This window comes from Lethenteron reissneri, chromosome 10 (assembly GCF_015708825.2).
Source record: "Lethenteron reissneri isolate LAM-NWPU_2019-01 chromosome 10, ASM1570882v1, whole genome shotgun sequence".
Taxonomy (NCBI): domain Eukaryota; kingdom Metazoa; phylum Chordata; class Hyperoartia; order Petromyzontiformes; family Petromyzontidae; genus Lethenteron; species Lethenteron reissneri.
Genome location: NC_083788.1, coordinates 5,201,479 through 5,226,662, shown reverse-complemented (window position 1 = coordinate 5,226,662; position 25,184 = coordinate 5,201,479). Strand labels below are relative to the sequence as shown.

General features: G+C 48.3%; 1 protein-coding gene across 1 annotated transcript; it reads left to right on the top strand.

The window, feature by feature from the left end:
• The first annotated feature begins 1,590 nt into the window (after window positions 1-1,590).
• LOC133340537 (kinesin-like protein KIF3B) lies at window positions 1,591-23,792 on the top strand. The gene is given in 12 exon segments (XM_061548836.1): window positions 1,591-1,811; window positions 6,488-7,430; window positions 7,846-8,542; window positions 8,545-8,648; window positions 11,226-11,405; window positions 12,908-13,009; window positions 13,950-14,072; window positions 14,713-14,831; window positions 16,335-16,451; window positions 17,059-17,164; window positions 18,246-18,469; window positions 19,217-23,792. Coding segments are annotated over 11 exon segments (2,277 nt in total). The 5' UTR covers window positions 1,591-1,811; window positions 6,488-7,016; the 3' UTR covers window positions 19,308-23,792.
• The last annotated feature ends 1,392 nt before the right edge of the window (window positions 23,793-25,184 follow it).

Genomic DNA, 25,184 nt, shown 5'->3' with positions numbered 1-25,184 from the left:
GACAGTGCATACATTATCAGAGTTGTGTTTTTTATGACTGCAGGTATTGTGGTCAATGCAAACATGACTCCTTGTAAAAAAGGTGTCAGTTTTGTTGCCAGATAGAAGGGTAGAAAACCAATTATCATATCACAAACTGTGTGTGTATATTTTTTATATCGGTCTACACCACTCATGCAGTGATTGCCACGATCTCATAAGCTTTACAATACAAAAAAAACAAATCTTGTTGCTGTGTACAGTTTTCTTCGGATTATAAAACGCACATTGCCTCTGTGTTTTCAGGAAAGAGTCAGGGAGTTGAGATTTTTGGTTGTCTGTGTGTGTGGGATCATTTTTGGATGACTTTATTGAGGCTGGCAACTCGTGATGGATATGCGTCTTATAATCCGGTGTGTTTGCATGTGTGTGGGACCAGGTTTGGATGATTTATTGATACTGGCAACTCGTGATGGATATGCGTCTTTTAATCCGTTTTTTGGTTGTCTGTGTGTGTGGGACCATTTTGGGATGACTTAATTGATAGTGGCAACTTGTGAGGGATATGCGTCTTATAATCAGGTTTGTCTGTGTGTCTGCGGGACCAGGTTTGGATAACCTCATTGATACTGGCAACTCATGATGGTTCTAGATGTGAAGCTTTCGTGACTGCAAGGATTCATATTCTTAGGGTTTTTTCGGTAAAGTCACGTAGGTAAAAATTTTAAATAAAAAAAAATAAAAGTAAAATAAAAATAAAATAAAAATCACGACGTTTCGGAGGCAACACAAGCTTCCTTCTTCAGGTGAAACCGTCACAGCACGACAGCTGTATCTTACTTAAAAAATATATTTGTACAGCTATCGTGCTGTGACGGTTCCACCTGAAGACGGAAGCTTGTGTTGCCTCCGAAACGTCGTGATTTTTATTTTATTTTTATTTTACTTTTTAAATTTTCATTTTCTACCTACGTGACTTTACCGAAAAAACCTAAGAATATAACTCATGATGGATATGCGTCTTATAATCCGTTTTTTTTTGTTTGTCTCTCTGTGTGTGTGAGACCAGGTTGGCCTAACTTTAGCGTACTACTCGTCTGTTATATGCGTCTTATAATCCGGCGTTTTTCTCTTTTAATTGGGACAATGTTGGGCTAACTTTAACTTTAACTGACTACTCGTCTGTTATATGCGTCTTATAATCCGGCGGGACAATGTTGGGATAACTTTATGTATCGATCCTGGCTTCTCTTTAGGGACGTGCGTCTTATAATCCGGAAATCCCGGTCAACATTATCTGCTGCTGTAAGCAATCGAATGCACCACGCTGGATGGTTTGTCAAGGTCTTGCCGTGCATTAATAAAACAATAATATTCGTTGCGTAGTTAAGATTAATTTATTTGGAAAGCTAAATGCGTAACTATGGCCGCCTCGCGTTGCCCTGGTAACGCGCCCTAGCAACCAAGCCCGCCCCGTCTACAATTCCCACCGCGGATAGGCGAGGGCCGACTCGCCCTACGTCGCGCTCCATTGGTCGCGCGCGCGCACGTGGTCGGGCGATGCCGCTCGCCCATTGGTTGGGAGCGTCGGGTCGAGCGCATGCGCTCTATGGATTTAGCTACCATGGCGGAGCGAGTACAGGGCGGGCCGCTAGTCTTACCGTCGCGTTGGTGATGTTCGTGCAAATGTATTTTTATGATTAGAAACAAATACGGGAATCAAAATGTGATATTAATGCTCGTGTGTATCAAAAGACGACGACGAGGGACCAAGCGTGCGCCGTCAAGAGCTCTCGACGGCTGAACGGGAGATATCTTGCACCGCGTTACAGGTGAGGCCTGCACCCGGCCTATGCGAGTCTTAGCGACGACAATGTTTGTTCGTCTAAAAACGTTCTGTTTATTGAGCAAATTATTATTGTTATTACGTATTTATTTGTATTGCTATCGAGGGGTGGGCGTCGCGGTTAGCGCATTGCGCTACGGACTCCTGAAGCCGTCTCCCTTCAATTGCATTCGCGTGCCAGTTGTCACTTCTGTGGCCAGTGGTGACATCTGTGGCCAGTGGTGACATCTGTGGCCAGTGGTGAAATCTGTGGCCAGTGGTGAAATCTGTGGCCAGTGGTGGCATCTGTGGCCAGTGGTGACATCTGTGGCCAGTTGTGACATCTTTGGCCAGTCGTGACATCTGTGGCCAGTGGTGACATCTGTGGCCAGTCGTGACATCTGTGGCCAGTCGTGACATCTATGGCCAGTGGTGACATCTGTGGCTAGTGGTGACATCTGTGGCCAGTGGTGACATCTGTGGCCAGTGGTGACGACATCATCTGTGGCCAGTGGTGAAATCTGTGGCCAGTGGTGACGACATCATCTGTGGCCAGTCGTGACATCTGTGGCCAGTGGTGACATCTGTGGCCAGTGGTGAAATCTGTGGCCAGTGGTGACATCTGTGACCAGTGGTGACATCTGTGGCCAGTCGTGACATCTGTGGCCAGTGGTGACATCTATGGCCAGTGGTGACATCTGTGGCCAGTGGTAAAATCTGTGGCCAGTGGTGACATCTATGGCCAGTTGTCACATCTGTGGCCAGTGGTGACATCTGTGGCCAGTCGTGACATCTGTGGCCAGTCGTGACATCTATGGCCAGTGGTGACATCTGTGGCTAGTGGTGACATCTGTGGCCAGTGGTGACATCTGTGGCCAGTGGTGACGACATCATCTGTGGCCAGTCGTGACATCTGTGGCAAGTGGTGACATCTGTGGCCAGTGGTGAAATCTGTGGCCAGTGGTGACGACATCATCTGTGGCCAGTCGTGACATCTGTGGCCAGTGGTGACATCTGTGGCCAGTGGTGAAATCTGTGGCCAGTGGTGACATCTGTGACCAGTCGTGACATCTGTGGCTAGTGGTGACATCTATAGCCAGTGGTGACATCTGTGGCCAGTTGTGACATCTGTGGCTAGTGGTGACATCTGTGGCCAGTCGTGACATCTGTAGCTAGTGGTGTCATCTGTGACCAGTCGTGACATCTGTGGCTAGTGGTGTCATCTGTGGCTAGTCGTGACATCTGTGGCCAGTCGTGACATCTGTGGCCAGTCGTGACATCTGTAGCTAGTGGTGTCATCTGTGGCCAGTCGTGACATCTGTGGCTAGTGGTGTCATCTGTGGCCAGTCGTGACATCTGTAGCTAGTGGTGACATCTGTGGCCAGTCGTGACATCTGTGGCTAGTGGTGTCATCTGTGGCCAGTCGTGACATCTGTGGCCAGTCGTGTCTCGCACCGGTCTTAGGCCTTCCTCCCCTCCCCATCGGCACTCTCTGCATACCAACACAGCGGTGACCAACGTGGTGAAGTATGGTTAAATGTTAAATATTAACCGACCCACGAGCGGCTAAGGGCGTGGGCAAAGCCCCTCCGTTAAGCGGTGGGTTGACAAAGGGAGGAGATGAGGGGGTGGGTGGCTGTGATTTTCGCAATGCGTTGTTCAAGTAAAAGGTCTTCGTTTCAATCGAGCCGATACTTATCGAATTGCCGCTGCTTATCGAATTGGGAGGACGGGAAAGCGATTGGGGTTGCAGATGAGACTCGAATGAACGCATGTAAGAGACGTTTTAAGCTTGGTTTTAGTCATGTATTGGTGGTTAAGTTTTTATTTATTTGAAGGTGGAGTAGTCGCATCGTATTGCTTCCACCGTTCTAATTTAGTATTGGTCTATATTTCGTCGTCATTAAGCGCATTGTGAATGCAAATTAATGTCGCGATGTCATTCGTGACTTGATTTACGAATCGATTGAAGCATCGGTTTTGCTTTAGTTGGAACTTGGTCTCGGGGCTGTCTCTCGCTCGCTCGCCTCCGCTGTTTCCCCCACCTCCCGTCTCCGCCCCACGTGCTGTACGACAGAATCTCGGTGCAGTTATCGTCTGTCAAGTTTGTCTGTACTGACAGCCTAACTCTCGATTGCCTGCCGCGTTTGTGTTCTGAACATCGCCCACAAGCGTCAACCCAGAAGGCCTTTCCCCTCACTGGACGCCTGGTGAACAAGAGCTTAGTATCGATTTAAAGCTTTCGTGACTGCAGGGATTCATCTTCTTGGTTTTTTCGGTAAAGTCACGTAGAATGGAAATAATAAAAAAATAAAACATAATAAAATCATTCTCACAACGTTTCGGCCACAACGCAAGCAGCCGTCCTCAGGTGAAGAACAGGTCTGTCGATAAGACAGAGTCTGAACTTTGTCTTATCGAGTCTGAACTCTGTCTTATCGACAGACCTGTTCTTCACCTGAGAACGGCTGCTTGCGTTGTGGCCGAAACGTCGTGAGAATTATTTTATTATGTTTTATTTTTATTATTTTATTATTTCCATTCTACGTGACTTTACCGAAAGAACCAAGAAGAAGAGCTTAGTAGCTCACCAGGATAAATAAAGATTCTGACTCTAACGGTCGATGGGCACGATGGGTGCGTGAATTCTGAATGATTCATACGCTGTATTCGATGAGCTTGTAATCGCTAACATCAACGGTTGTTAGCTAATGCAAGGGCGTCATTGGGGGTGACTCAATGCAGTCGAGACGCGCGACACGCATGCTGACTTGGCGAGAGACATTCTGATGGTCACTGACAGCTACGCCCATCGACAGGGGATATGATGTGTGATTTATATACGGTGGCAGTGTAATAATGTAATGCACTATCCAGGATAATATATGAAGGGAAAAAACACATTTCATATCATGGGGGTTTTGTGTTTGTCATTTTGTGATCGGAGTTGAGATCATGGGTTCACTTATTACACCTTAACATACTGTCAGCCCCTTATCAGTGCCCTACCTTTTTGCAGACCGATTCAGACCTTATTGGTCACCCCGTGCCCTTATAAATGTCATCGTTCATCCTACAAAGTCCCATCACAAGGGGCAAACACAAACAAATACACAATTTTTTTGCCCGGATTGAAACGGGCTGTCCGCCGTATGGATCTGAAAACTTAAGTTCCCGGTACAAGGATACGGGTAAACCGTATGGGTTGACAGATATGCCGTAACAACTCCGTTTAAACCACGGGCGGCTACCTACATTCTAACGCCATCATCTCGTCACCCTCGGCTCAGCTCTCCCGACTTCTTCTAGCGTATGGCAGCTACAGTGCGTGTAAATTATACGTCCCAAGTTTTAAGTTTGCGAGCCACGCGATAGCTTCGGGATTATCGCGACAAATACAGTGCAGTCCAGTCCGCCGGAGAGCGGGCGTAGTTGTTTGACGTTACGGTCCCACTGCCTTGACCTCTGAACCACCACCTCTTACGGGTGTTGAATTTAAATACGTGCGTTGGTGTTTGAACTAGACTTAAATAATGTACAGTACTCGCAAAATAATTCAAGCGTATGTCCATACATGAACGTGGAATTGGTGGCGCCTGATACATTTTTTTTGTCTGCATTGATTGATTAGCACGGTTGGCTACGTAAGGTGCGAAAGAAGTTCAACATACATACATTGAGATCCATAATGGAAGTTTTTTTTGGGTTAGATCGCGTAAATATATACATGTGTCGTTAAACCCGCCACCGCCCGACACAGCCAACTAGTAAGGATTGTCACGTGAACAGAACGTGCCAATTCGTCACGAGTACAGCACATCGGTGTGTTGGGGAGCCAAGCCACAACATTTACAATGCATTGAGATGTTTGGCCAATAGCTATTTAAAATAAATCCAGAGTTTTGCTGCAGGTGCAAGAAAACTGTAGAATCTGTAGAAAACCCACACTCACTCTGGGATAACACTGCCACCTCCACCTCGCATCCTAGCAGGGTTGGGAGTCTCCCAAGACAATTATGGAAATTCCACGTTCCTTTTACGGGGTGATTCATATTTTTCACAGGATGTGTATTGTTGATGCCTTGTGATTGATAAATGTGCATATGTATCGTTGAATATGTTATGAATTTGTATATGCATGTTTTCATTAATATCGTGCGTATATTTAATTTACATAGAAACATTAAATGCTCTACTCTCCTCTATGCACTCTCCGTTCCAGCAGCCAAGGCTTTGAAACCTCTCAACATTCACTCAGTGGAAGGTCGATCAATATCATCTGCTTTTTTTATTGCCTGGAACTCAGTACTCTTGATTGCCTGGTTAAGCCAAGGCATAAAAAATAATTTCTTTCTTGCCCACTCTGTCTGTACATTATCTTGAAATGCAGTTGCATTTAGATGTTGTACAAATTCAAGTTGTATTGCATTGAGTATTGCAGAGACCAACTGTTCATACAGCACCCATTATTCGAGAAATAAACAGACTTCCGTGTGTCTCTGCGCTTAATTTTTAAAAATATTTTTAATCCGATCAGCCGATAGTCAGTGGGTGTGGTCATCTTTGAAGATGATGTCAGTCATGTACAGTGGAGATGATGTCAGGCGTGTATTGTTAATGTACAGTTGAAGGTCGATTTATTCCACTCAGAATTTCTAATAAGTGCCGTACTTTCTTTTGCAGACTGGAGTTGCTCACCCTGCCATCGCCAGACCACCAGCAGCGTGGCCTCAACCGACCCCACCACCGCCACTCTTTCCTGACCTTTATCACTACCGCCACTACTGCCCAGTCTTTACAACCACCACTGCCTCAATCCCTTAACTCTGTCACAACCACCAGCATAACACCACAACGACCACCACCTTTCCTCGCCCACGAGAATCTCCCATCACCTCACCTGAAGTGACCTTTCTCTCCACCACTGCTACCACCACCACAATTGTATTTCCTCTCTCACCACAACCACATCCCCTGTCCTTGCTTTTCCCAATACATCCATTCTCCTTCCTTTCTCCACCTCTCTCTTCCACCACTACCACCTCAACTGCCTTCCGGTACCACCCCCTCCATCACTTCAACCAACTTCTGTCTCTCACCTCAGTATCACCCTCTACCAGCAGCAGCAGCACCACCACCACCACTGTGATCTATCTTCTCCCTTGCTACCTCCCACTCCCACCCTCCTCCCTCTCCACACTACCCGGCGGCCATGTCTCGCGCCAAGAGCGCCGAGACGGTGCGCGTGGTGGTGCGGTGCCGCCCGATGAACCCGCGCGAGTCGGCGGCATCGTACGAGAGCGTCATCACCATCGACGTGCGCGCCGGGCAGGTGGCGATCCGCAACCCGCGTGCCAACGCCGACCCAGTGCGCACGTTCACGTTCGACGCGGTGTACGGCGGCGATGCCAAGCAGCTGGACATCTATGAGGAGAGCTTCCGGCCACTCGTCGACTCGGTGCTGTGCGGGTTCAATGGCACCATCTTCGCGTACGGGCAGACGGGCACCGGCAAGACCTATACGATGGAGGGCGTGCGCTCCGACCCAGAGCGCCGAGGCGTCATCCCCAACTCCTTCGAGCACATCTTCACACACATCTCCCGCTCGCAGAACCAACAGTACCTGGTACGTGAGAGAGGGGGCGCCAGTAACTACGGCGGCGGTGGTGGTGAGAGGAAAGGTGGTGGTGGTGGCGGTGGGAGAGGGAACGTGGTGGTTGTTGTGGTGATGGTAGTGGAAGGGGATAGGTGGTAATGGCGGTGCCGAAAGGGAGGGAAGTATTTGGAGAAGGGAGGGTGGTAGAGGTAGTGATGGTGGTGGTGGCAGATGGAAAGTGGTTGAGAAGGTTTTGATTGTTTCCCTGGAGGTGGTGAAAAAAGTTAAGCGATTTATTTATGCCAACGTTTCGGGCAACCAATCTGTATCTAAGCTTATCTGTCATCATGGCTCTGTTAACCTGTCTGTGCGTCAGCCTACCAGTCTGAGAGTGTATGATACTTAGCCCCACCCGCACTGGCACCTCCCCATGCTCCCCCGACAGGTGCGCGCCTCCTACCTGGAGATCTACCAGGAGGAGATCCGCGACTTACTCTCCCGCGACCAGTCACGGCGGCTGGAGCTGCGCGAGCGCCCCGACACGGGCATCCACGTCAAGGACCTGTCGTCCTTCGTGACGAAGAGCGCGCGGGAGATTGAGCACGTGATGGGCATCGGCAACCAGAACCGCTCGGTGGGCGCCACCAACATGAACGAGCACAGCTCGCGCTCGCACGCCATCTTTGTCATCACGGTGGAGTGCAGCGAGCTGGGCGCCGACGGCGAGAGCCACATCCGCGTCGGCAAGCTGAACCTCGTCGATCTGGCCGGCAGCGAACGGCAGGCGAAGACGGGGGCGCAGGGCGAGCGGCTCAAGGAGGCGACCAAGATCAACCTGTCGCTGTCGGCGTTGGGCAACGTCATCTCGGCGCTGGTGGACGGCAAGAGCACTCACGTGCCGTACCGCGACTCGAAGCTCACACGCCTCCTGCAGGACTCGCTGGGCGGGAACGCGCGCACCGTCATGGTGGCCAACGTGGGGCCCGCGTCGTACAACTACGACGAGTCGCTCACCACGCTGCGCTACGCCAACCGCGCCAAGAACATTCGCAACCGCCCACGCGTCAACGAGGACCCCAAGGACGCGCTGCTGCGCGAGTTCCAGGAGGAGATCGCGAGACTCAAGGAGCAGCTGGAGAAACGGGGGGGCGTCGGCGGAGGAGGAGGAGGAGGTGGAGGAGTCGGGGTGGGCGGTGGCGGCGGCGGAAAGAAGAAGAGGAGGGGAGGGAGGAAGAGACCCGGGGAAGGGCCCGATGATGGCGAGGAGGATGATGATGATGATGAGGTGGCGGAGGTGAGGCCGGTGGCTTGCGGTGCGCTTGTTTTGCCGTCGCTTTCCGCTTCAGGTGGTGGACGTTTGTTCAAGGTGGCACTTTTGAGAAAACATTTAAAGTCAAAGTTTGTTCTCATCCTTGTATCTTTCTTTTATCCGTGCCCCCTGAATTGACCTGCAGAAAATCCCGTACTTCCTCAGCGGCGCTTCATATTTATTCATGCTTATCCACACACAGGGTGGAACGGTGGCACAGCAGTTAGTGGACTGCGCTACATATGTGGTCACCTCAGTTTGATTCCTGGCCACCAACCTGCACCATCCAACGTGGTGAAATATGGTTAAACAATCCCCACGATCGATAAGGCCTCTATCCAGTGCGATATATTGACGAAGGGCTCTATATTGTTAATTATGATGTATATCACGATGAGCCCAGTATAAAGTTATACTTATCCTCAAGTCTCAACTCTTGCTCAGATGGCTCATATGTTGAGATGTTTGTCCAAAACCCACAAATACACACGGGAATCACAAATCCCCACTGAAGGCACTGTAGTGCACCGCAGTGTTTAACAGAAGTGTTTCTTACCTGTAAAAGTAACTTTTTGTCTGTCTGTGTGTGGACGCCTGTCCTTGTAACACTTTCAACTGACAAACTGTTGGGTTTACGTTTCAACAGAGTACACGGACACAACAAACTAAGACCCCCCCCCCCCCCAAGAAAACTCGTTATTTGTTTTTGCCCTTGGTCCAATCTAACCTAAGAAAAATCACACTTTGTAACAATGTACGCTGATCATAATGATAACTTTGGCGGCCAAAGCACGCATCTGCGCATGTGCCAACTCGCGGTTGCCCCTAGCAACGCAAACAAGCTTGCTTAGTGGAGATGGGAGGGAGGTTTTTCTTGGCGTTAAAAATTACAAAAATAAAAAAAACATAGTTACTGCTGCAGAAGAACACGCTGAGGTAAATCCTGAACAGCGTGATGTCCCCTTCTCCCCCCTCACCCCAATGTGTGCAGTTACTACTATAGTCCGTAGATACTACTGTAGTGAGTTCAACTGAGTCGCAGACGTACTCTTTGGAGGCAACACATTTATTAACACCACCACATGGGGTAACTGCCCCTTAACAGAACAACAACCTATGGTAGTGACCACCAGGCTAACCACTAATTACACCACAACTAGCTACAACGGACCGGACCACAGCTTGGGCCCAGGTCCACTTGTTGGAGACCCTTGTAGGACGTAGAACGTAGATTCTTCAGGATGATGAATAACAGTGCCGGTCCCTCTGGGGGACCCGGCTTCTATCCTCTGCGGCGTGGCTGGCTCCGCCCTTGGCCACGACCACCTTCTAGAATCCTCCAGCAGGATCTCGACCCTGACACGTGACCACCCCTAGCCCCCACTTGGGGCCCCTGTGCAGACTTAACTGGTCACGTGTCGTCTGGGGTCAACCAGAGTGCCACGGCCTTTAGTAACCCTATTTCCCTGGCTGGCACTCCCACACCATATCCTGTATGGGTCGGCACTGCACACAGAGCGTGGTGCCATCCAGCGCCTATCGATCAGCGCTCACGGAGCTCCTCTAGGGCCGGTACTGCATCCACATGTAAGTGGTGTCCGCGATGACAATTCATCGCACGCCGTGCCTCTCTCGGGCCAACATTATGCAGTGACATCCCGCGATGTCACTCCACTACTATAGAGTCAATAGATACTACTATAGATTCAGTAGATAAGACTATAGTCAGTAGATACTACTATAGAGTCAGTAGTTCCTGCTATAGTTAGTAGATACTACTATAGAGTCAGTAAATACTACTATAGTCATTATATAGTACTGTGGAGTCCGTAGATACTACTTATTTTTTATGTAGGGTGTGTAGATATATATGCCTGCAAAATAAATAAAAATTGGGTGGGGGGGGGTCAACAACATTTGGAAACCTTTTAGATCAAAGTTTTACCCCCACTTTCTATAATTTTTGATTCAGGACTTCTGACAGGCTCTTATAATTTTGTTGGCGGACAAATGGACAAACGGAACGCCGGGCTTTCATTATAGCTGAGTATTTGTGTATGTATATGTTATGTTACAGGTAGGAACAACAGTTCCACACTGCCCACCAGGGATTATTTGTCTGTCTGTCGTGCATAGCCACGCCCTCGATTTGTATTTCATAGAGCGCTTCGGGCGGGCTCCGCACCACGTGACGCGCCGCCCCACGCAGCTTGCGCCGCGTGACACGGATCACACGAATGCGCTGTCCAACCAAGTTCCTACCTGCCCACTCCGAAGGAACGTGTTTTTTAAGAGAAGACAAGTTTTGAAATATATATATTTTCACCCCCGGGCAAAGCCGGGTACTTTCTGCTAGTCTTCAATAAAATTCTAACCATGGAAGAACCGCATTGTAGCGAAAAACGCATTATCGCCACGCGTTAAGCATTTGGCATCCTCAAGCGCCACATCCATTCTCGCTGACCCCCGTGCCTAACCCGAGCACCGCTCGCTGTCGTGTGCAGGTGAGCGAGCAGGACGAGGAGCAGCGCCTGGTGGAGCGCCGCCAGCAGCTGGAGCGTGAGAGGCAGAGCATCCTGGACGACCAGAGCCTGCTGGCCGGGGAGCGCGAGCGACTCATCCGCGACACCGAGCTCAAGATGGACGACCTCAAGCACCAGCAGGATGCGCGGGACTCACTCGCCACTAAGATCAAGGTGTCTCGTCCTCGTCGATGTCATCGTCGTCATCATCATCGTAATCATCATCGTTACCTTCAAGCCATTGTATATCCACTGCTGGGTGCATTCACTGTCTCTCAGCACCCGTGCTGCACTCAGGTGTAGGTGTGAGATGAATGGTAGTTCATTACAGGTAGTCCCCGACTTACTATGGTCCGACTTACGATATTTCGATCTTACGATGGCGATAGCGATGATAAAATTGTAAAATATTTTACATTTCGCGCGGCAGGCAAACGCAGCAGCGTATGAGGTACGATACTGTACGTTGGGACGCTGCCGGGATGTACTGTACGCATCTCTCGCCTTGTGTGATGCCTCGCTCTCACCAGTGGTCGACGGAGTTAAGTTGTCTCGGTGTTAAAAGTTTTTATAGCAGATAGGATTGTTTCCTGATATAACTTTCTATGAAATTGCAGTTCATATAGGTATGCTAAGAATTCACCTTGTTTTTTTTACTAAAAATGTTACTGTGCAATACAGTATTGTAATTAATAAATACATACAGTATATAGTTTATACAGTACGGTACTGTAAATTGCTCTGTTTTGCTAAATGATCACTCCTGGGTAGGCTAGGCCATTTTCGACTTACGATATCTTCGACTTACGATATTTTCGACTTACAATGGGGTCGTTGTAACGCATCTCCATCGTTAGTCGGGGACTACCTGTACTTAATTGGGCAAGCCACCTAGCAACACTGCCCCCTGTTGGCAGACGGATACTTACTAGTCAGTGCTGTGTAAACCTTGTGCCTTTTAGGGACAGCTGCCACCGGGGGCTGTGCCCTGCCACAGGACGCCTTTGGATATCCTGAATGAGTAGTACGTTTATAAATATTAAGTGATGATGGTTGTCGGAGCACTGGGCCGGCACTGCTGGAAGTTCTGGGTTCAAGCCCTGGGTTTGGCTGTCTGGCTCAAAATCTCTCAAGGGAGTGGCTTCATAATGGTGCTGGTCACATGATGCACAAGTGTCTCACGTGTGTCTGGTTATGTATCCGTATGTATGTGAGTGCCCGTTTGTGTACGAATCTGTGTATAAGCTGATGTGCTTTCGATTTAAAGCTTTCGTGACTGCAGGGATTCATCTTCTTGGTTCTTTCAGTAAAGTTACGTAGAAGGGAAATAATAAAATAATACAAATACAACATAATCAAATAGAATAATTCTCACGACGTTTCGGCCACAACGCAAGCAGCCGTCCTCAGGTGAAGAACAGGTCTGTCGGGAAGACAGCTATAAACTAAAACTAAACTATCTTGTCTTTCCGACAAACCTGTTCTTCACCTGAGGACGGCTGCTTGTGTTGTGGCCGAAACGTCGTGAGAATTATTGTATTTTATTATGTTTTATTTGTATTATTTTATTATTTCTCTTCTACGTGACTTTACCGAAAGAACCAAGAAGAAGCTGATGTGCGTTATGGCCTTTATGTTTAAACGAGGGATCTGTGTGTGTGTGTGTGTGGGCACAGGCGATGGAGAGTAAACTGCTGGTCGGCGGGAAGAACATTGTGGACCGGACAAATGAGCAGCAGAAGGTTTTGGAACAGCGCAGGCAGGAGATAGCTGAGCAGGTGGGTGCTGCGCTAGTGTCCAGTGGCAGTTCGTAGCTCCGGTTTGAGGTGGCAGCAAAGCCCAGCTTGGGTTTCCCAGTCTCGGGGTGATGATGGGTCATGCAGGGGCGACGCGGTGGCGAGATATGAACTCCCTCGCCTGGTATGCAGGAAGTCGTGGGTTCGATCCGACCCTGTCGCCTGCTGTATATTTGGAGTTTGTATGATCTCCCTGTGGTCACGTGGATTTTTCTCCGGGTCTTCCGGTTTATCTCTCCACGTTTTTGGCTACTATAAATTTCCACGTGATAAGCCGCTTTGTTGAGCTCTCATTTGTAGTCATGTCGCTTCCGAAAAAGAGCTATATAGCTCAGTGGGCCTTACCTGGTAATTTAAAGATAGTTTAGTTTTAGTTTATAATAATTGGAACTCACAGGCAACCTGTGGTGATGATGCTGAGCAACAGCTGTGCTCCGACCAGACCAGCCCTGGAAAACTGCGTGTGCTGTCCGCATATAGATGGCGTCAATGATGATGAAACCACTGGCAACGCATGCTAATTTTTTACACCCATACATCCACATTATTGTGGATGTGATGATCATTTTGATATAATTTTTTTATTCCTATTGTGCCGCTTAAATTACTGCAGGATTCACGACATTGCTCAGAAATAAATTCTTGAATCAAAAACATGACCGTGGAATTGTGACAATCTATCGTATCGCGAGGCGGGGGAGCATGGGAAATAGTCACGTGACAATTGTGTTAAATTGCTAAGCAAGTAACATTCATGTTAGTGTGACAGCATCGTTGCATTGCCATACAGGTTCACAGCTGCTTTGTTACGTTACACGGTTACAGCATACTGCTGTGTTGCAGCATGTGTTGCTTCACACGCGACAGTGACGTCACCACGTCACGTGGTGTGACTGTGGCTGTGCTACCTTGTGTCGCTCAGTCTCGGCGCGAGCGGGAAATCCAGCAGAAGATGGAGGCTCGTGACGAGGAGACGCTGGAGCTCCGGGAGACGTTTACCACGCTGCAGCAGGAGGTCGAGATGAAGACCAAGAAGTTAAAAAAGGTGCCACCATCACAATTCTGTACAGGGTTCGCCTTGATTAGAGTTCATCAGCACAGCATGGGCCCTGCCACTTGACAAGACAAATCGGTACACGTTCTACCGTTATTTACGATCGCCGGTATGTATATAGGTATGTTAAAATTCATATGCACCGTACGTAGCCAACTGTAGTAATCGGAGGTGCAGGGCAAGGACAACAAACAATAGAAAAAGCTGTTGTAAAGAAATTAGATTTCAATCAAAATGTAAACGTTCATATTTTCGACATAACAACCCTGTGAAGATTAGAGTTCATCAGCAGAGGGTGAATAGCGGTGTACAGGTTGCGCCTGTGTTTTCAATCATCGACACAGTTTAAATGCAACAACTCGTACAAGTCTCACCTTGATTAGAATTAATCAGCATAGGAATGGATATCCCTGCCATTTCACGTGACAAATCTGAACGTGATTCTTTCTGTACGCATGATCATCTGTGCAGTATAGCCAAAGCGAGTCGGTGAAGGTTTCACCTTGAATTAGAGCTCCTCAGGACACCGTGGTTAATTCTGCCACTCCACACGCTGCCGCCACGCAAGCCTCACACTTGTTGGGGATCGTCAGTATCATTGCCACCCCCCCCCTCCTTCTTCTCTTCCCAGCTGTTTGCGAAGCTGCAGGCCATTAAGTCGGAGATCACCGACCTGCAGGATGAGCACAGCAAGGAGCGGCAGGAGCAAGAGCAGTCTCAGAACGAGTTCACGCGGGAACTTAAGCTCAAGTGGGTCTCATCATCGTCTTCATCTCTTCACCTATTAAACTATTTTAAACTATTTTACCTGGTAAGGCCCACTGAGCTATATTGCACTTTTTCAGAAGCGACTTGGCCACAAATTATAGCTTATCATGTGGGTATGTATTGTAGCCAAAAACTCTACATGCATGTTTCTAAATGTGGAGTGAAAAATTGGAGGATCCGGAGAAAAATGTGCACGACCATAGAGAGAGTGACACGCAAATTCCAAATATACAGGCGTCAGGGTCGGGATCGATCCCACCACCACCATGGCGAGATCTCACGTGATCCATTCTTGTGATCCATGAGATCCATCTCACCATCACTGTGTCTGTGCTGCAACATCTGCTTCCCTTCCCTGTTTTCAGAGTTCAATGTTCAGATCCGTACGTCTTATTAATGTCTCGGCGGTAGAGCCATTATCCCTCCAGGATCCCTCCAGCGATGATAAAATGAATACCACTTTGTGGGGATGTCAATATTGGTTGTTCTATGGATAGACTCGCCCCTGCCATCAGAGTGTGGAATTTTCACTGCTCGATGCTCATATGAGCAGGAGATCATTTGAATATTCCTTTAAAACTATATTCGTGAGATGATGGATGATGGTCAAGAATAATAACATTGGCAGCCAAGGAATTAAATATGTTCAAGAGGACATCCACCAAGGAGATGGAGTGATGGATTAAGTCCGTATGCAGCTGCCGGATGGATTGTTGCATCGCATGATTGTGGGAGGTGACGGTGTTGTTGGGGAGGGCTTCATGGCTGATGATTTTACTTACGACTTTATTGTGAACAAAACAGATGGCAGCATCGCCCCCTCCTGGCAGGCTATACTATGTGCATATACGAAATGTATTCATTACAATTGTAGTAAGAGGAGAGAAGGGGAATCAATGCAATCGTTCGAGGAGGGGTATTTGTTTTATGATGATTAACATTTTGCTTGTTTACCAAAGAAAGCCTCGCTGAGTCTCCAGAGGGTCCTACCAAGTTTTTGCAGTGGGGGGACCCAGGGCATGTTGCAGTGTGTGCGATCCAAATTGCGGGTAACCTTTCAGCATTGGGAAGTTTTGGCCAACACCAATTACATTGTGTGTGTGTGTGTTTTAAAGCTATAAAAGGGAGAAACTAGCAGCCAAATACTGAAAACGCATGTTGATTCTAAATACGGAGGATAAAACTGGAGGACCCGGAGAAAAATCCACGTGACCACGGGAAGAACATGCAAATTGCAACTATACAGGAGTTATGATCGGGGTCGAACCCACAACCTCCTGCATACCAGGCAAGGTAGTTAACATCTTGCCACTGCGGCAGACTTGCAAAGAGCTTCTTAGCTGAATGGGCTTTACTCGGAAAATAAACTTCCGAACTTTTGATGAGTATCCCGAGTCAGGGATCGAGCCCAGGATCTTGTTGCTGCGTGACACAGGAGTCGCCTCTGCGAATCGTTACGTGACCGAGTTTTCTGCCGTGCCTCAGGTGTCTCATCATCGAGAACTTCATCCCTCCCGAGGAGAAGACGAAACTGATGAAGAGGGTTTTCTTCGATGAGGATGAAGAGCAGTGGAAACTGCAGCCGCTGATTCGCTCGCAGGGGTGAGGCACGCGCACAGGAAGCCACGCACACAAAGACAAAGATTCCCTGTATAGCCTTAACATAATGTAGGGGTAAGTGCTGTTAGCGAGCACCCTCGCGTGCCGGCACGTGAGGGTGGGTGGCCAGTACCACACACGCCTTTGTCTCCGTAGTGGCGATGTTTACACATTGCACGCACCCAGGACTCATTTGAGGCGGAGTCGACCTAAGGTGAGACTCAGAACCTGTTTAGATAATCGTCACTGTTGTTGGTGACAGTGACCAAGAATTGCCTGGTTTGTAGTGCAGCATGCTAACCACTGCGCCACACATACACACGTGCATGCACATAGACACACGTTTGTCTTATACGCGTATGGCAGACACTCGCATGCACGGTCCTCTTATGGCCTACACAAACACATGTAGCTACACACAGACACAGTGATGGCAATGTGGTGGTAGTTGTTACGATGGAGTTAATGGTAGTGATGATAGCAATGGTGATGGTGGTGATATTGACGGCGATATGCTAATAGTGATGATGGTGGTCGTGATGTTGACAGAAATGTGGTAATAGTGGTGATGGTGGTGTTGATCGTGGTGATCGTGATGATATGCGTACAGGGAGCAGCAGATGATGCAGCGGCCTGCATCAGCCGTCGGATATAAGAGACCCATTTCCCAGCATGCCCTGGACTCATCAGTCATCGTTCCAAACCCTCGTTACCGGGTATCTATGGCAACCGTGTGTGTGTGTCTGATGTGTCTGTGCGGGGAGCGGTAGCGTAGTGGATTCGTGCACTGCACTACGAACCCTGCTGCCCGAGATTGATTTCCAGTCATGGCCAACATCAGTGGTGATTATCTAAACCAGTCCTGTACCTCTTCTAGGTCGATTTGGCCTTAAATGAGTGCCTGATACAGGGCGACAGTGCTTGGCTTAATTGATGCTTGCTATCAGCACTTGCTCCAACAGCCTGAGGCTGCATGGTGGATCTTTGTCTTTGTTGAGGCTTCGTGAGAGGTGTGGTTTTGTTTGCGGGGATCGGTGGCGCAGCAATTAGTGCACTTCACTGCGACGCCGACTAATCGAGTTCGATTCCCGCTCACGGCCAACACCAGTGAAAATTATCTGAACTGGTTCTGGGCCACCTCTACGTCAACTCGGCCTCAATTGAGTACCTGGTGCGGTGTGTATACATCGCCACTAGGGAGACAAAGGCCGCCTGGTGTGGTGCTGGCCACCCCACCCCGTCGTGTGCCGTGTCGCCCTTCATTGGTGCTTACTACAGCACTTGCCCCTACAATCTGTTAAGGCTATACAGGGGATATTTGTCTGTGTAACGTGTATGCCGGCTGACATTACAGAGCTGGCAACACAGCAGCCATTAGTGCTAAATAATCAGCACTGTCCTGCAAGTGGACATTAGTCTGACAATATCGCTATCGGTAAAGTTAGGCAAAATGTGGACCGTGACGCCACCATACACGGCCCACACTCTTTTAGCGAAAATTATTTTACGAGATCTTTAACAGCCTCAGCAGAGACGGCGCGTAGTGTAGTACTTTACACGGAATAAACCAGGGTGGCCGTTGGGCTTTTGAAGGACTGCTTCATGACGTTATTTATTAAGGGCCACCGTCTCTTATTCGCATGCATTGCGGCTCGTAAAATATCAAGTATTTGTTGTTACCAAATTTGAAAAAAATGGCTCTTGTCATGCGGTTTGCTGTCGCTCGGCCGTGTCACCACCCCCGCCCATCCCCCTTCACCCCCTCCCCCCTCGCTGCGCTGTCGTTGCCCGCCGCAGGCGGTGAACGTGGCGTCGCTGGAGCTGGACCCCCCTCACCGCACGACGCGCGACTACGAGGGCCCGGCCGTGGCGGCAAGCGTGCAAGCCGCGCTGGACGCCGCGCTGCTGCAGGAGGCCGACATCCACGTGGACGCCGGCGCCTCGTACGGCCTCGCCGACCTCGCCGGTGCCGCCACGGGCACCAGCGGCAGCGCTTCCTTGCGCAGGAGGGACCGGGCGAGGTGAGGCACCGGGCCGGCGTGCCCAGCATGAGATGAATTGGACGTCCTGTATGAGAAAGATGCGAGGATCTGATTGGGACACCCTGCATTATGAGAAAGATGTGACGCTCGGATTGAGACGCCCTGCATGGGAAAGATGTGACGCTCGGATTGAGACGTCCTGCATGATGAGATAGATTGGCGCTCTAATTCAGACACCTTGCATTAGTTGGATATAATGCTCTGATTGAGACACCTTGCATGAGATGGATATGATGCTCTGATTGAGATGCATGAGGTGGATATGAAAACCCTGTATAAGATAAATGAGTCACCTTGCATAAGATATATAATAGATGCCCTGCACAAGCTGCTACAAAGACCGATCAGATACAGAACCCCCGTGTCATCAGCTATAGAACTCTTATCTCTTCCCCTATTGACCCTCACTTCATCCCATACTGAAACCTCGTCGCATTAATCGTATTCTAGTCTTATTTCGGTGAACATTTGCTACTTCTGGTCAATTCGTACAACTAAAACCAATCAACCGTCCAAATTCCAGTTCAAAACGCCGCGTCAACGAATCACTTCACAAAACGCGCGCACGCCTCTCCTCATCAACGACGGCTACTTCTCCGTTTTTTACTGCAAACTATGACCTGGCCATCAGTCGCTCGCTCACGCGCGTGCAACGAGGCATTCAACATCTCTTACGGCTGTCATCGTTTTTTCTTACATTTTTCTACGCTTTTGTGTTTTTTTTAGGCCCAAAACGGCGAAGAAATCTCCGTCTCCGAGCGGCCATCCTCCCCCCTCGCAGCTTTACCCACAACCCCGGGGGCTCGTGCCCAAATAAGGGCGTGCGTGCGGTCAAGTTATGGGGTCAAGCACAGGCAGGGAGAGAATAGAAATTTGACGGACTTTTGTCGACCTAACGTGTCTCCGCTCGCGCAGCCGAGGGTCGCCTTTACTTTTAACTTTGCTTTCACGCTTCTGATTGAACGTGAACCATGAAAAAGCTGTCAGGTGGCTGCGCGGGTGGCTCAGTTGGTCCATAATGGCTTTGTCGGGGGGGGAGGGGTGGTAACTGAGCCGGCAATGCTGAGAGATCCTGGGACGCATCTCTGTCAGGGGGTGAGAGTGATTTTGGTCCGTAACGGTCACATTTCGATTATCAAGCTCGAGATACAGAGCATACGTAGAATCGCGTGTTCAAGAATCGATTGTACTTGAGTGCTTATGCGTTGTATGTAATGGGTTTGCATGACCCCCTGCAACCACTAGGGGTGATGCAATGCACCACAGTGTTAAAAGAAAAATAATTGATTGTCAGGTTGAATTTGTGATCCTGAATTGTGACACTTAGCGGAATTTACATGTGGGGGTGAATTGTTACAACACCCCATTGAGCTGGCACCATTGAGATCCTGGGTGTGTGTGTCTATTTCTCACGGGATTCATCAGAATCAGAATATTTATACTGGAGGAATTCGATGAGCTATAAAGCTCTTTTTCACAGATGTCCAGTAGGAGCATGGGGCAAGAACTTTGAACAACCAACAATACAAAAATGGCCATGTCGGAGCCATTGAGTGGATCCACCACTGACATTGCGAGTTCAAATCTGGGTTTCTCGGCCACCCATGATTGCAGCACGCTCCTCGAGCATTAACGAGTCTGACTCAACCCAGTCCCCAATGACTGCACATACATACACACAAAAAAGAAAACCCTCAATCAGATTTAGCGTTTCACATACACCCGCCCAGCCCATGCGTCGAGGGGTTAAAATTTGTAAATATTTCTGATGATAGACACGAGGCTTCCCCAACCGTTGTACTCACAAACACGCCTACCCCTACCGTAGCCTAATCTTAGCCGGAAATCTGAGCATTTGTCCTTTTAAGTCTTTGGAAACACTTTTGTCCATTCCGTGATGTCCACTATCATTTGTGGGATGGTCCTGGAAAGACTTGATAACCCACTCGAATATCATTGTTCAGAGAGTAGTTGAGCAGATTTGAGTGAGTGGATGATTACGTTCATCGTGAGGAGAGGATACAACAAAAACTATCGAAAGTGGATTGTAAAGTGTTCCAAAGAAGTCAGCATGGGTTGCCATCATAAATATCTCCAAGTGGGTTATCAATTTTCCATTTTTACAGTACATCCCTCATTTTAAGTAATCGTCTTTTTTAATTAGGCAAGCGGAATGCCCTTAACATCAGTCATCTTTTGCAATAATTGGACGTCAGGGACAACAGCGTGTACTTCCTTTTGTACGTTGGATAGTAATTTTTCGAATGACACTGGCGTGCGCTGGTCTGCGCGCGTGCGAGTAACTACGTCACAGGGTCTTTTGCAATTCCTTTTCATGGCAGCCGTCGCGCTGTGGTTATCAACTATTTCAGTCGCGCGGTAATAATACACCGAGGAGCAGTCGCGGGCCTTCTGAAACTGAAACAGTGCTCCGTTTTTATACCGGTACTACTTTTCCCTCATCAGCACTACTGCTGCCCTGCTTCGCAGCAGCTCCAGAGCGATAGCTCTCCGATGCGTTTTCGGGTTGTTCCCGCGCCGTTGTTCAGCGTAACGTCCAACGGTTCACTCCAGGTGCTGGGAGCTTCTGCAGGAACTCGATTCGGTGCCTAAACGGAAGGGATCTTAAATTTCGATTTAAAGCTTTCGTGACTGCAGGGATTCATCTTCTTGGTTCTTTCGGTAAAGTCACGTAGAAGGAAAATAATAAAGTAATAAAAAGTAATTATATTATTTTCTTATGTTTTATTTTTATTACTTTCCTTCTACGTGACTTTACCGAAAGAACCAAGAAGGAAGGGATCTTCCTGACAAAGCTCGAAGCAATTAGCTGAATTCAGTTCCCGAGGAAGCTCGCAGCACGTGGAGGGGAACGTCGGACGTCGTGCCAGACAACATATGATGTTGCGGCCCAAAATCGCTCCGGAAAGCTGTGCAGCACAATTGCAAAAGCCTCCCGCTGTCGCAGTCCTGGAATTCCCTACTGCTGCCGCCCTCTTGAACAGCTATCCCAGAATTCCTTACGAGTACCGTCGAGTGATCCTCTAACCCAACTGGCTACCATTTGATTTTCCTGGCTGCTCTAAAGTGGCACGGGGAAAATGTTCTTCATATTCAGGTCGACAAAAGTCGCAAATGTTTTGTAATGCCTATTTCGTGGTAAATGCCTGTGTCACGCTAGGTTTTGCTGGTACCAAAATTGTCACAAATCTTTGCCCCCCCCCATTAGCAGTGATTGTTAATGTCTTCGTGCATCTATTAACAAAACAGGCAAACGACTTAGCTGCTGCATTGTTAAGAGATCATCGATTTAGCCGCTGCCAGTTAGTAGTGGTAGTGGTACAGCTTGCTGAATTTTTGCGTTACTGGCACAGGCAGTTCAGTCCTCACAAGCTATTACGCGGCGCCAGTAGTAGCAACTCGTAATCCCATCTTGGCGAGCTGGCTGGATGGTTCACAGGGCTTATAATGGCCATCTCAGTGCACTGAGCGAGCACCGCTAAGATCCTTGGTTTGAGATTAAGCCTATGTTTGTGCAGAGCAAGACTGGGGCTCTCGACTAATTATTCCACAAAAATAAACTGTCATGCAAATGTAGCATGGAAGAGTAGGCCAATTACCCACTGGGGGGGGGGGGGCGGGGCTCTAGCCCTCTCGTGGAGGCCCATCCGCCAGCAGTGGCATGAGCAAAGCAATTCTACGGCTGCTCCTTTACCGTACGCGTGCACACAGCTTTCCACTTAATTCAGTCCAGCTGATCATTGAGGGCTGAAATGTGCAAATATATGGGACGAGTGACACACGGTGATGCGCTGTTTACAGATCGTGAAGGTGCGCCGACTAGTGTGTTGGATAAGAGAGGCTTCTGCGCGATGTGACGCCTTTTGAAGTGGCTTGGTAGTGTCAACTTTCGGGGCCCATTCCCTTAGGGGCAGTGTTCTTCACTAATTTTCGGAGAGGGGAGGGCGGGGGGCACTTTCGCCGATAAGAGATAAGTCTGAGGTCCACCACACCACCTGTAAGGAGTGTTTTCAAATGTGTGTATTTGTCGGAGGGGGGGAGGTGGGGGCGCACGTCAGGGGCCGCACTAAAGGCCACCTGAGGGAGCCAGTGGCCCGCGGGCTTGGCAATGAAGAACACTGCCTTAGGTGATGACACGAAGATTTTGCCGCCTGTAGGAGTCGCCAGAATGGGGGAGGGGGGTGTTTGCCACATACCTCAACTGTCGACAGCGCGATTGGGATGTAATTGGTAGGAAAAAATATATATCTGAAGTTAAATGAGCTATAATGATTGGACAGGTTAGGTTTACCAAAAACAATTATCCCTTAGATTTATGTAGCTGAGAATCCGATTTATGATAACAGAGTAATTTACCCGTACGGTATAGAACCTATATCATCCGATACAAAACCTTAATCTCATCCGATACAGAACTCTTGTCTCGGCTGATAAAGAACCCTTGTGTCAATCGACACAGAACCCTCCTTTTATAAAAGGCTGCCTTAGTTTGGCTCGTGCATTGTCTGCCAATTCCGCTTAATGTACAGTTACATAACTCAAAAAATCTTAAGAGAACGCACTATATTAAATAACACTAAAGATTATACACCACTGCTGTTATGGCGACCAGTTTACGATTTAATGTCGCCTCTTATCCAACTTTAGTCAAGTAAGGCTTAGCTTATTTGATTCGGTGTAATACACGTGCAAATATATATTAATCATACGCAGTGGGTTGGTTTGTAAGGCTGTTATATACATACGGTGCAAAAGAAGGTCACCGCACATAACATACATTGCGTAAGGCGTCACTAACCTTTACTTCAACACGGCTTACTTTACAAACGTTATAAGGGTAACATTTGTGGCCATAAATATACAAATGGATGCCCTTTCTGCCAGCAGTCGTGTGAGCAGGCAAGCCATTGCAGGGCTAACACTTTATAAACTGTTAACACCACTAGCAGATTTGCTCTTGGAATTTCGTACCCTCTGTTTCCACCTAAATATTTATTATAAAATAAAATGAATACACTTGCGTTGGTGTCGTGAGGAGTCGTGTAAGAAATTTGGTTGTTATTAATGGTTAAAGTAACAAAAATACAGTTTTAATCGATTAATTTAGAGCCGGTTATATTTATTAAGAGTGTTTTCTGTTGATTTTTGTAATGTGCGTCAGCATGTTTGTGACAGATTCCGGATTGACGTATATATATTTTTGTAGATTCACGTTTGGGAAATGCACGCTGCTACTGATCTATTAATTGGCAAATAAACGGATGTTTTTGTTTTGCCTTAATTACCGTGTGTGTGTGTCTGTGTCTCATTGTGTGGGGAGTGGTAGTGTAGCGGTTAGCGCGCTGCACTACGAACTTGGCGACCTGGGTTCGATTCCCGCTCACGGCAAACACCACTGACGATCATCTGAACCGGTCCTGGGCCTCCCTAGGTCGACTCAGCCTCAAATGAGTACCTAGTGTGGTGTGTAAACATCGCCGCTAGGGAGACAAAGGCGGTCGGGCGTGGTGCTGGCCACCCACCCCCTCGTGTACCGTTCCGGCCTTCATAGGTGCTCGCTAACAACACTTGCCCCTACAGTCTGTTAAGGCTATACGGGGGATCTTTATCTTTGTGTCACATTGTAACACCACATGTTACAGTAATACGTATTTGCCAAGGAACATTCAACAATTCTTTACCCACTTACTAGCAAAAATATATATATATACGATAGGCAACGTTTGGGACAATTCCCCTTCATAGTAGATACATAGAGATGCCAGATAGATACGAGTTGAAGACTGCACTACACACCACGGGGTGTGATACGAATAAAAAAAAATGTCCAGTTTTTAAATTGGCATGTGAATAGTGACCGAATCGTAATAGCCATCTTCCCGCTTATGAAAGCCTGGGTTGCCGTGGTCGCACAGTGATGAGTGCCACTGCTACCATCTGTGGCAAATTATATCTACGATGAAAAAGTATCACTGCAAGACGCCTCTGCAGAGTGGAAAATCCTTAAAGATGTGTGGAAGTGACTGCACGTTTCAGAGAGGCCAAATACTGGCGCACAGCTGTCCGTCCTTCGCCAAGAGCTGAGACCCTCTGAATACATGGCTAGAAGATGGTATGTTTTACCATCTTTTCACACCTTATCACCGTTTTTCACTGCAGAGGCATCTTGCAGTGTGACATTCCTCGTGTTCTTCCGGTTGCTGAACGAATACGTTATTAAGGTCGCACTCATTACACCCAAAGTGCTTGCTAGAAATGAACCACAACACTTTGCTGATCTCTTCACGAAGCATAAACCATCACGCAAACTCCAGTCATCCTCGCAGCGGCTTTGGCTAACCATCGCGTAGAGACGGTCACTGCATCGTGCATTTTCAGATGTGCTTCTGCGGCCGTCTGCAACGCTCTTCCGACATTAGGAAACCACTGGAGATATGCACTTTCAAATCCTCATCCAGATTGAAAACTCATGTCGTTTGAGCTGCCTTTTGTGTTCAGTTTATTGTCCTCCCGCACCTCCAATTAGCATGGTTGGCTATGTACCGTGCGAAAGAAGTTCAACATACATTTGCAGTGTCAGCGGTTCGGAGGGTTTCCAGGAGGCGGCGCCTGCTTTATTCAACACCTTCACACTTCACCGGTTCACCCGTACACTCTCCTTGGTTGTCGAGCC